The sequence below is a fragment of the Procambarus clarkii genome, chromosome 32, assembly GCF_040958095.1.
Source record: "Procambarus clarkii isolate CNS0578487 chromosome 32, FALCON_Pclarkii_2.0, whole genome shotgun sequence".
Classification (NCBI taxonomy): Eukaryota; Metazoa; Arthropoda; class Malacostraca; order Decapoda; family Cambaridae; genus Procambarus; species Procambarus clarkii.
Window position 1 is genome coordinate 25,424,290 of NC_091181.1, and position 12,666 is coordinate 25,436,955.

A 12,666-nucleotide genomic window follows, 5' to 3' on the forward strand; every position below is an offset into this window, starting at 1 on the left:
TCTTTTTCATATATATATGTCAAAACAATTTTCTTTGTGGTAGTATAATCTTCATCTAATATGAATTAAAGTCTCGCAAATATCAAGATTTTATGTACTCTATTGCACTCTAATGGCTCAAGCTAAATAGGTGACACATTAAAGTAAGTTCTTTCGCTTTTACACCAAATACTATACAACTGAGAATATTTTGTACATATTGTATCAATTTCATTGTGCAAGTCAAACTGTATACCTCAGAACCTTTGTTTGACTCTTATGCATTGTGGAACTTCATCCCTTTGTATAAAATAATGAACGTACAATTTAAATACAGTACAGTGCATCATTTATTTCTATATACAAAAACTGATATGCATCACAAGCATACAAGGACAGTTATACCCAGTCCATTCACTCAGTTCTCAGTGGTGATATAATTTTGTTGGCATTCATTTTACAACTTACAATATTAAAGTGCATTTTATCCTATAGTTTGCCAGAGGTACCAGCCTTGTGTGCTGTGCCAAGTGTCAGCGTCGAGTTCCCTGGTGAGCCGTCATTGATAGAAGAAGTTCAAGACCTGATAGATCAAGCCGGACGGGTTTCACGGATGGGGCCGGTGCAGATCACCAACATAGTGGAACAGCCAGGTGCACTTCTTGTGTCTTGGGAGGAGGTGAGCATGTGTGGTCGATAGGTAATGTTTGTGTTGACACATTGTATTTAGGTCCCCTTCTTGAGTGCAAATGAGTGATGAAAGAGGCCACTTGATTGCAGATAAAGCCCATCAGAAGGAGAAGGTGCGGATGAATGAAGATATTTGATGGTGTTGAGTTGGGCATTGTAAAATATGTGAACTCGATTGCAGATAAATAATCACTAAACATGAAACCATAAACAAGAAACTATCTTGAAATTCACCTGTTTAAATTCTTTTAAAATCAAATCAAATCACTTAAAATATATAATTTTGTTAAATTGCAATGTAGCAATGTTTTGATAACCAAGCCGGTGTGTAGAATTCCTGGGCAGACATTTCAGGCTTAATATTTGTCTAAAATGTGTGAAGAATAATTGCTGTTTGGTTGTTTATCTGACTCAACATTATAAATATGAATAAAGTCCTGTATTTAGGAGCCATGTTTATAAATAAATAGATTTTGGTTAGGTTTACCTGCATGCCCAGTTACTGTAGAATTGTGACAAATATAATATTGTTATTGAATGCATCAAAGTAATCAGTGTTAAAACAAAGTGAATACATATTTCAGGTTGACGAAGATGTTTCTGACGATGGGCTAGAATTTTGTTTTGAGTGTAGCAACACAGGAGCCACTGACCACCATACCGCAATATTCCACACAAAGTACGTAGGACCTGATTACTCCTTTCTGCTACGTGACCTTAGGGCTGGAGAATCATACCTGCTGAGAGTGGCATCACGGAGGGAAGGTTCCAAGAGCTTTGGGCCTTGGAGCTTAGTACAATCTGCTGTAACAAACATCCCTCATTACAGTAAGTTGATGTTTGTAATACTGTGGAAACCTACTTGAATGAAGCAATTAATTCCGAACTCCCATCCTTTGTATCCTAATGTCTAAATCCTATCCAAGATACTATATTTTTATTTATTTGTTTGCTTTTAACAGTGCTAAGTAAAGAACATGCTTTTGTATATGATTTGATACCAGAATCACTTGGAGAGTGTGCATTTTAAAATACAAAATAAGATTTTAGTGTAATGGTTTGAAGTTATTTGGCTCAGTATTTGAGTCCATCGAATACATGACCTGGTCAGAAGGGACTCTACCATTATTTCCATTGCAACTGATCTTCAACTTTTATTATGTTTAGTATAGGTTCTTGTTGCACCCAATTTTCCATCACACAGGGGGATCGATTGAGTGTCAATGTACAGTGTATTGCTATATTATCAGTAAGATTGTGGGGCAAGTTTAGGCAAGATGTGGAATTTTGGTTATGAGAATGGGTTTCCCAGATAAAATTAGCTGTAGTCATAATTAATGCCTCCACCCAAGCCCCCTTTCCCCAGAAATTCATAATTGATTCTTGTTTAAATTAGCATTGAATGTTAATATTAAAAGCTGCCCCCCTCAAGAAAATAAAATAGAAACATCAGTTGCAATTTGGGCACGTGTTTATTAGTGGTTGAATGTCGACACAATGGTATTAGTTCTGCTCTTATTATTCCTATTCTGGGAGAAACGTTAATCTTTCTGTGTTTTCTAGTTTTATATAATGACCACCTCTAAATGCAAATGGTTTTGGATGGGCCCTGAAGTGGAAAAGGGTATTTGGCATTTTGAACATCAAAATAATTATGTATCTTAGGCATGGGTTAAATGTCCTCTGGATTGGGAGTCCAGAATATTGCAAGGCCAATAGAGGTACTGTATCTTTTGTTTCGTATGAGTGTTAAACCTCTTAAGTTTAATTTGTATATACACTGTATATCCATCCTCTTCCATATCAATAATTATTGTGTAACATTCAAATGGAATTTAAATGCTCATACTTTAATATTTGCTAAAGAATTACATGCATTGATCTTATAGAATGGAAGAGTGGATGTTCTTCAGGATGGAGCATAGCAGACGATGGGCGTCTGGCTTCCAAAGTAACAAGTGACTTAGAAGTCCTACACTCGGATGGACCCTTATTAAGAGCTGGCTCTTCTGTTTTATTTAAGGTAATTTGTGTGTTGTGTGGTCTCTTGGGGGTTTGAAGGAAACTAAATAAAAAAATACAAAGTCTCGTACACTAAAAACATTTTATATACACCCTCACATTGAAAAAATGAAAAATACGTAACACGGTGAGATTGGGTGTATTTAGCCATCAGTGACAATGAAGAAGTGAGGTCTAGCTCATTAAGCAATGCCTACTGGCCTTGGTGTACTTGTTACATTATAATTTAACTATTATGATGATAAAATTCTTTGTTGAATCTGGCCTTGACATTGTGGTTGGAGGTGGCTTCCACAACTTCTTTCAGTGTATTGACCCATACAGGGTATGAGTATTTTCGAACTTTTTTTTTGGACTTGTTTGCATTTCCAGCTTCCACGTATCTCCTGATGTCCTACTTTCTCTCAATTTAAAGAGGCTTTACCGCCTTTTATATATCCCTCAGTTTCCTGCATGGCATGATCAAATTGCCTATGTGCTTTTTGCCCTCTTGGGTGTTGAGGTATAGTTTTCCTAACTATTCTCATATCTTAATTCTCTTAGCTCTGGAACTAATTTTATTGCAAACCTCTGTACTCTTTCAATTTTGGATTTATTCTTCCCAAGGTGTAGATTCCAGGTCGATGTTGCATATTCCTCTAGTGATCTAACAGAGGTTGTGTACACTGCCTTGACAAGTCCTGATTTAAGTATCTAAACATAGTTATAATGCTTGCCAGCGTCCCATGTACTGCAGATATTATCATATTTGTGTTTCGCTTGTGTTAGCATTTGAATTATATACGCCCACATCATTCTCTCCTATTCTTGTAGTTGCCTTCCCCCTTACAGTGTAGGTACCACCTGGTTTCCTTTCTGCCTTTCCTATCTTCATTACCATATACTTGTTGGGATTGAATTCTAGCAATCATTTTTTTTTTCTATACCTTGAGTTTGCCAAGGTGGTCTTGTAATTACTGTGGATGATTGTGCTGCTGTGGATGACTGATAGTGTATTAGTGTTTGTTTTACTGTGAAAAGTACAATGAATTGATAATTAATATACTTAATCCTTTATTATCTAATAACTATAACCTTCGTTGACTATATTTCTCACCTTTTCTGGAGGATGAATCCCCCTGCTGAATCACACGAGCTGTAGGATTACTATTCGGTCTAATGGGAACCAGACCTAGAACCTGGTCATTTCACAGACCCACAGGCAGCAGGGAATTGTTACAAACACCCTCACTGACAAAGCATCCAAAAAGTAAGCAACGCAATACTGTAATGTTAAAAGAAAATGAACCACCGAAACACTCATATGACTTGGCAAAGGATTCATTCAAACCCAAATGATTCACTTGAAACTAGCTTGAACCCCTCTAGTGCAAATGGCTGCCAGCAGGTGGCACCTCATTAACTCCAGGCTCCTGTGCCAGCAACAAGTAAGTTCTGTTGCAGATGTCTGTGACTGCAGACCTTTCTGAGTCGCTGGTCGTAGTGAGTCCCACTTCTTTTGTAAGTGTAGTTGCAGCTCTCCTCCCTGGTAAGTGATATATTGAGGTTATCTTGAGATGATTTCGGGGCTTAGCATTCCCCGTGATCCGGTCCTCGACCAGACCTCCTTTTTGTTACACACCCCCAGGAAGCAGCCCATAGCAGCTCTCCCAGGTACTTATTTAATGCTAGGTAACAGGGGCATCAGGGTGAAAATTCTCTGGTCATTTGTTAACGCCTCCACCGGGGATTGAACCCGGATCCGGAACCTCAGGACTACGAATCCGAAGTGCTGTCCACTCGGCTGTCAGTCCCATGTACAGTACGTACTGTATTCCATCTTCTCTGTTAAATAACTTTAGGGAGCTACCAAGAGACTGCTCCAGAAAAGTAGCATTTAATGTAATGAAACACATCTTTCTGGTAGAATCTCGGTGGTTCCCTGGTTCCTGCCCTTCCAGTTGTGCAAGTTCATGGTCTATCAACTCTAGACTGACTCATTGCTGGTATGGGAGCCTGGAACTTATGGGGTGCCATATGTTAGCAGCCATTTGGACTAGGGGGTTTTAGTAGTGTCAATGACTAATTTGGGTTTGGGTGAATTGTTTGTAGTCATTTGGCTGTTTCAGTGGTTCTTTTTCTTTGAGCCTTGCAGTTGTCTGTATTGCTTGATATGACTCCTATGGCTGATATGACCGCAAAGGGGATAGACATCTCCGAGATAGTTTCAAGGAATTACCGTAGCCATACTGTACCAGAAAGCAGGATTTCATTATATTCATATTTGGTATTTTTTTGTTCTTAGTTGATACTGTATCTCTCCCCCCACTCTGTTAAAGTGTGTAACAGGGTAATGATAATGTACTTTTATGTGTGTGTGTTGATATCAACAGGTGGTGTGTGGAGGTGTAGGTTGCAGTGATGAGGGTCTTGGTCTGTGCTGCCAGCCTGTGACTGGCCCAGAGCAGCTCCTCCTACCTGGTGCACTTTTCCTCAGCGCACAAGGTAGGCCCCTTTGTTCTTGGATCAGTAGTTTCTGAACAAAAATTAATTTCTCTTAGCTTAGTGCCTCTACAAGGTATTATGAATTAAATTTGGATTTCTGGCAAGAACCTCATCTTGTTTACTGGTGTTTTATCTCCATTTGATGTTAATCTATTCCTTCTGGTGTGGGTAATGTGTCTGCTCTACAAAGTAGTGAATAGAATGTAGCCATACTGTTCTCTATTTTTGGTCGTTTGCTTCAGGATTGTTTTATATGAATCGTATTAGAGTTAGATTAATATTTTGGGAACTTTTCCCTCTTGTTTAAAACACCTGCAGCATCATTGATACAGTACTCTTTGGCTGTGCATTAGTTGATTAGGTACTGTATTGCACTTCGGGTATTTACATTATTGTATCGATGAAAACTTTTTGACCCGACCAGGATTCGAACCCCTACCTCCCCTGGCATACAGGGTACTGTAACCACTTCACCAATGAGTCTATCATTGGTGTAGTGTACCCGGTATGCCGTGGGGGGGGGGGGAGAGGTAATCTTGGGTGATGGGTTTGAATCCTGGTTGGGTCAAAGGAGTTCTTAGTGATCAACCCTTAGACCGCACAATACATATATAGACGATGGGAGTAATTTTACCGAAACCGCGCAATAAATATATAGACAATTAAGGCTCTAGCGCACGATTTTAAATGCCCCACAAGGTATAGAGGCAGCTATAGTCCAGCCACGACCAATAGTTAACAGATGCCATCTAGAAAAAAAATCGTGGGCAACATTTCCAGGTGTGAGAGCCTCAGTACTGAGTGAGCCACCAAGGCTGATGCACGCAGCATGAGCTCACAGCACCACTGTTCAGCTTGTGACCACAGCATCGCCTAAAGTCAAAATATATATGTACATGCAATTATTTAGCGATGATAGTGTTACAGAAGATCCCTGACTGTGATAAAACTGACCAGGATTCTGATAATAGCAGGATTGTGGTGATATTTAGCACTCTGCTCCTTGGTGGGAGGAGTTAATGCTGAGGGAGGGAGGGAGGGAGGTGGCGTCGTCTTCTGACTGTGTGGGGCCATCTTTTATTGACTGGACTTACCATACCAGCTTAGTAGTTCGCTATGGTAAACACAAATGTAGATACTTATTACACTCTCCATACACGTTATATATAACAGCAATAGGAATATGTTGGGAGCTGCCATTTTGGTGAGGGAGGTGCGTCGTTTACATGACATGTCATGGTGTGTACTGGTGGCCACTATGGTCTTTGGGCACGATACCAGCTTATTTGTGCAGGTATGGTGAATAGAACATGTAGATACTTGTATATAATGTGTGTATATAGTGTAATAACACCACAAACAGTATTGTTCGAGGAGAAATATTAGTGCGTCTGGCCTTGAACCAGTGAGGGCAGCAGCCACCGGCTGACTGTGTGTGTAGCTACGTCTCTTATTGCCTGAACTCGCCATACAAGCTTAGATGTACAGTTATGGTGAACAAAACATGTCAATACTTATATATAACGTCTGTGTATAGTGAATAAAAGCAAAAACAGTTTGGTGGGAGGAGTATGTTGGTGAGTGAGGAGGTGAGGGAGGGAGTGGTGGGGTGTGGCTGGTTGGCTGGTGAGTGGTGGCCACTCTTCATTGCTTTTTGACTCACAATACCAACTTAGTGGTTCGTGATGGTGGACAAAACATGCAGATACTTATATATAACCTGTGTATATAGTGTAATAACAGCAAACTATTTTGTTATTTTTTTATGAACATAACACAGTGGCACCACAGTGAACGAATTTAATCCGTTCCGGCACCGAGCTAGTCATGTGGAAAACTCGTCTTGCGAAACAACAACAACACTGTTGTCGCAGGTGTCCAAGAACCAGCGGGAACGCTCGTTAAACGAGCGAAAGCTCGTCAGTCGAGACAAACTATCTGCGAGTGGCTTGCTTGTTACTCGAAATGCTCGTAACTGGAGACACTCGTCACTTGAGGTTCTACTGTAATTGAATCACTAATATGCACACCATAATTTTGAGTACAGCGATGGTTCACACATTTGATTATATAAATATATCACAATTCACACTTGAATAATATTACTGAAAAAAATAAAAAATAAAAATAATGAAATAGACATTGAAATAGGTAATAATATCTTTGTGGCAACACCCGCCTGACAGCTAGGGCGGAACAGACCTCGTCTGGCGCCTGCTCTGTCAACGCCTCTCTTTTGCCAGACTTCCCCGCCCTATTGAGGCCAAAATATGCCACCAACGATTTTTTTTTATTTTTCCCGTGATCAGGGAACACAAATGAACACTTTTATAAGACGAAAGAATTTTTTGGATTTTTTTTTGTTGCGCCTGTGGGTGTTGAAGGCCAAAAGGCCCTTAGTGGCCTAAGGGTTAATGGCTCATGCATTAACCTTTGCATGAGGGAGCCTTTGTGTCACATAATTATGTATCAATTTACTAGCATTCTACTGTGTGTGGTTGCCCATGGTAAAAATTTATATATGGAATTTTTAATAATCGGGTATAACTATAAGGAAGGAAAACTACGGTACCTTGTACTGTAGTTTTTATAATTTGGTTTCCATGTAAGATTTTGAGAATTTCTTCGTATATTGAATTAAAATTTGTAGCATTTACATATTGTGGGACAATTGGGGCTTGACTCTATTTATTTAATTATTGAAGTAATGAAAACTATTACGAAGGACCACCCGCTTTTATAGTAAAGAGGGAAACTAATAAAATGTGATCATTAGAAATTCCTAGAGGAACCAGTAACTATGGATAAATACTAGAAAATATAATCACTTGAATAATTAATGGGCTGTATATATAATTTAATTGAATCAAAGCCTCAAACACCTACATTGGGGGTTATTGCTAGAACTTCATATATGTCTAGGAACCAGTGTGGTTCGTACACCAGTTCATTATGTAATAACCTAATCTTATGACCAATTAGAGAATCAATAGAGAATTTGTCACCAATAAGAACACAGATTATGAATATCAGAAATTAATGATTATAATAAACACATGTTAAATCCAGTGCACAGTGATCAATAGTAATAATACAGTACAGATAATTTGAATAATTGAATACGGAAAAGGGTCTTAGCTTGAAGACGTTTTCCAAGACATCAGTCATGAATCATCCTCGGAATCTCCGGAATTCTTCATGGAACACTGGGAGATAAATAACACGAGTAAAGTAACAGCTCAGGCAATTCCTCACACGCAAGCTGTAAATTAAGATATATTACGTAGCAACACATTAGTCTGCTAAATATCTATATTCAAGAAATTGGGAATGGAGAGTGATAAAATATACTAACATGTGTTTTATTTATGTCGTTCGGCGTGACGACAAGCTACCCTGCTGTAAACAATCTCTAATGATGCATCAAAAGGGAATATGTGTACTTAGCTAATAGGGTACTGTGAAAGTTGAAGCTTGCCGAAACTCGCGTCCCAGGCTCTAGCGTCGCAATGGCGAACACGTGGTGGCTAGCTTGGCCTAGATGTCGACGCGCTTCTCTGGCCGGTCACGATGGATTACAAGGAACAAATTGACAAGTTCCGGGCTGAATGTCAAGTTAATTCTTGTTGACGATTCACCACAATGTATCCTATGACACTGACACCAAACGAGTTGCTCAATTCCGCAACAAGTCTTCACACCGCACTTTGGCGACTTTCCTCTCAACTCGACGCCTCCACACCCTCTCTCGTTAATGGCGTCTCTCCCTGCTCCGCTCCGCATCCCGCATTTGCTACACAAATTATTTACTACGCATAATATTATTTCTCGCAGTTGCGGCTAAAATGCTTGGATAATGACGGGTTTATAATTCTAGGGAGCTAAATATTACGATGTTAAACAAGCAATGGAGATGATTTTAATTCTCTCCATGGCATTCACGTGTGACGTTAAATTTATTACCAGATAACAGTTGTAACTAGAAACGCTCGATTTGGCATTATTTGGGAGTCAGGTTATCGGTAAATAATTATCACACAGAACACTGTTGTTTTTAGAGAATCAAACTCAATTCTCTGACACACTGGATATAAATGTGTTTATTTTGGTAGAATCTGACGCAATACTGGTGTTTGGTTACGTAAGAATTCTAGCATTATTGTACAGACACAATTATTAGTTCATGTGAACTCTACGGTTGGTTAATTTTAGTTACTACAGTAATTAGTAGATTTTAGTAATAATTAATAATAATACAACAGTGTTGTATCATGTTGGAAATTTCCAACACATATGATGGTAGAAAGAAGTTTCTTTTTGTAAATGGGCTATGTAGCTTCATAGTGGACAATTTAAACAGCTATATCTTCATTAAGGGAGTGGTAAGATTGAATTTAAGCAATATTTTGATAGCAAACGAATAGTTTTCTAAACGGTTCTACACACACGCGTGCTCTGATGTCAAGAGATACTCCAAGTAGCCTTAAGTTTAAATTGCCACCCAAGGAAATTTGTGGCATCACAGAAGTGGTAAATGGTGATGTTAAAGAAGCGGTAAATGATGGTGTCACAGAAGTTGTAAATGATGATGGTGGTGTCTTTTTGAACATTTTCAATATTTTTTTCCTAATTTGCACTCTCTCTCTCTTCTGGGCTGATGCCTCCCCAATCTATGAAAGAGGAAAACTATACTCATTGCTGGCATTGTACTAGTTTTATTACACTGGATACATCATTTGTTTTCATTTTACCTCGTGTACTAAATTAAACTTCCGGGATTTATAGGGGCAAGAAATAAATTTGGAAGAAAATACAAAGTTAAAACAAGACAATCTAGGAAGGCTGTCAAAATAGTTGAAAGAAGTGGCAGGTTCAGTTTAATTCTGAAAAAATGCAGAATTCTGAGCTTGTATAATAATAATACCCAGATATCAGCTGGAGAATGTTGAAATTGCAAGGTGTGAATGCAAGAAAGATCTAGGAGTCATGATTAGTAGGGATCTAAAGGAAAAAAATAAAAATAAATGCATAAATATATGGATTAAGACAAATAGGATACAGTACTGGGATTAATTTATAGCAGTGTTAGCACAGCCAAACATCTAATATTATTCTTTATTTTTATGTTTCCCTTGTTAGGCATGTAAATTATGCAGTTCAGTTTTGATCCCTGTACTATGGAATGGATATAAATTCTCATGAATGTGTACAAATGAGGAAGACAGTTAGTCCCAGGAATTAGAAACCTTCCTTATGTAGAGAGATTCAAAAAGCTTAACAAAACATTCTCCAGAAAGACAAAGCATAATGGGTGACATGAGTAAAGTACAGTACAGTATATAAATGGATGAAAGTGTATAACAAAAGGGATATAAATAAAATCTCAAATATATTGGCACAAAATAGAACTTGAAACAATGGGTATAAATTGAATAAGTTTTAGATTTAGAAAAGACCCGGTTGAGTTCTAGTTTGGGAACAAGAGTTCTTCATTTCTGGAGCAAATTACCATGTAACATAATAAACCTGGTTATCATGAGATCTTGAGATGATTTTGGGGCTTAGCGTCCCCGCGGCCCAGTTCTTGACCAGGCCTCCTTTTTATTGTGTGGGAGCGATGGATGGCCTGAGGCATAGGTTAGCAATGTAGATGAATTAGTTCGGGTGGCCGTAAATAGGACCTGCCTTGTGTGGGCCAACATGCCTTTTTCAGTTTCCTTTATTCTTATGGTTTTAAACTGTTGAGTTTATATTGTGGGTTATGGTGAGCTGGGAATGCCTATCTCAGTCACACTCCTGCATGTAATTATATCACACCTACACAGTAGGTGATATAATTACATGAATGAGAGTGACTGAGATAGGCATTCCTACTAGACATAACCTACTGTAAACTACACAGTAGTTTACAGTAGGTTAACAGCCAAACTTACCAAAGAATTCTTCCATAAATATTTGGAGCAAATTAATCTTATGAAAATCATATATGAAATGAATAAATGGAATAATTATCAGTATACTATATATTAAATTTGCTGAAGTATGGTAGATTTTAATCAAACATTAGCTTTGAAGGTGGTGTAAATAGCCCACTCTTCCTAGTGCTTTATTTTTATAATGACTTACTTTAAAGGTTGCGTGTTCTTGGATGGAATCAGTCGTGTAACACGATTACCGGCAATTCAGGACAAATCGCAAGTCAGCTTTGCTGTGGAAAAGGTGTCATCAACTAAGTTCAGAGTGTATATTGAGAGTCAGGAAAAACAGGTAAGCTCTAAAATGCTCTGGAGTTAGCTGTTTATGAAATGGTATTAAAATTTGACTTTGCTTTAAACATTTGTTAATATTCTGTACCATGTTAAAGTATGTGTTATATGCTCATTACTTGTTTTTCAGGTGACGTATGAATGGGGTGTTCCGAGTGCACAGGAAGGTTTGTACTTTGTTGCAACGTTTGGCGAGGCACGCTGGAAAATTAGTGTCCATTAGTTGGTATCGATCTTATAAAATCAATACGTCTCAGTTAAGCTCATTGATGTCTCTATAATTTTTAATATGTTTAATGCTGTGGATATTGCATGGCATGTGTGTGTGTTTATAAATAAATAAATGTGCGTATATACGTGTGTATATATATATATATATATATATATATATATGTCGTACCTAGTAGCCAGAACGCACTTCTCAGCCTACTATGCAAGGCCCAATTTGCCTAATAAGCCAAGTTTTCATGAATTAATTGTTTTTCGACTACCTAACCTACCTAACCTAACCTAACCTAACTTTTTCGGCTACCTAACCTAACCTACCCTATAAAGATAGGTTAGGTTAGGTTAGGTAGGGTTGGTTAGGTTCGGTCATATATCTACGTTAATTTTAACTCCAATAATAAAAAATTGACCTCATACATAATGAAATGGGTAGCTTTATCATTTCATAAGAAAAAAATTAGAGAAAACATATTAATTCAGAAAAACTTGGCTTATTAGGCAAATCGGGCCTTGCATAGTAGGCTGAGAAGTGCGTTCTGGCTACTAGGTACGACATATATATATATATATATATATATATATATATTTATATATATATATATATATATATATATATTTATATATATATATATTTATATATATATATATTTATATATATATATATTTATATATATATATTTATATATATATATATTTATATATATATATATATATATATATATATATATATATATAAATGTATTATTTATTTATTTATATATGTATGTATGACTAAAAAATAAAGCAAGAGTAATTATGTGCCTAAAATAACCTAGTAATACCAGAATATTAATAGAGTATTATAGTTTTATTCAAAGATAAAGAATATTTTTTCTTAAAGATTCACAAATGATAATTACTTACTTTTGGAACATTTCTGAAACTTTATATATAAAATTTATTGGAAGGATTTCATTCTTGTGATATTAAATTAATGTTGATTTCTTTGGCAAATGTT

General features: G+C 37.3%; 1 protein-coding gene across 4 annotated transcripts in view; it reads left to right on the forward strand.

Moving 5' to 3' along the window:
- LOC123759300 (cytokine receptor-like factor 3) overlaps nt 1-12,217 on the forward strand; it is a 105,425-nt gene extending 93,208 nt beyond the window's left edge. For all 4 annotated transcript variants that reach the window (XM_069335028.1, XM_045744170.2, XM_045744174.2 and 1 more), the window contains 6 exons: nt 475-658; nt 1,254-1,497; nt 2,559-2,692; nt 5,064-5,175; nt 11,309-11,442; nt 11,572-12,217. In XM_069335028.1, coding sequence (XP_069191129.1) covers nt 475-658; nt 1,254-1,497; nt 2,559-2,692; nt 5,064-5,175; nt 11,309-11,442; nt 11,572-11,664 — 901 coding nt within the window. In that variant the 3' untranslated portion in view covers nt 11,665-12,217. The remainder of the gene's footprint in view (nt 1-474; nt 659-1,253; nt 1,498-2,558; nt 2,693-5,063; nt 5,176-11,308; nt 11,443-11,571) is intronic.
- Nucleotides 12,218-12,666: the final 449 nt, after the last annotated feature.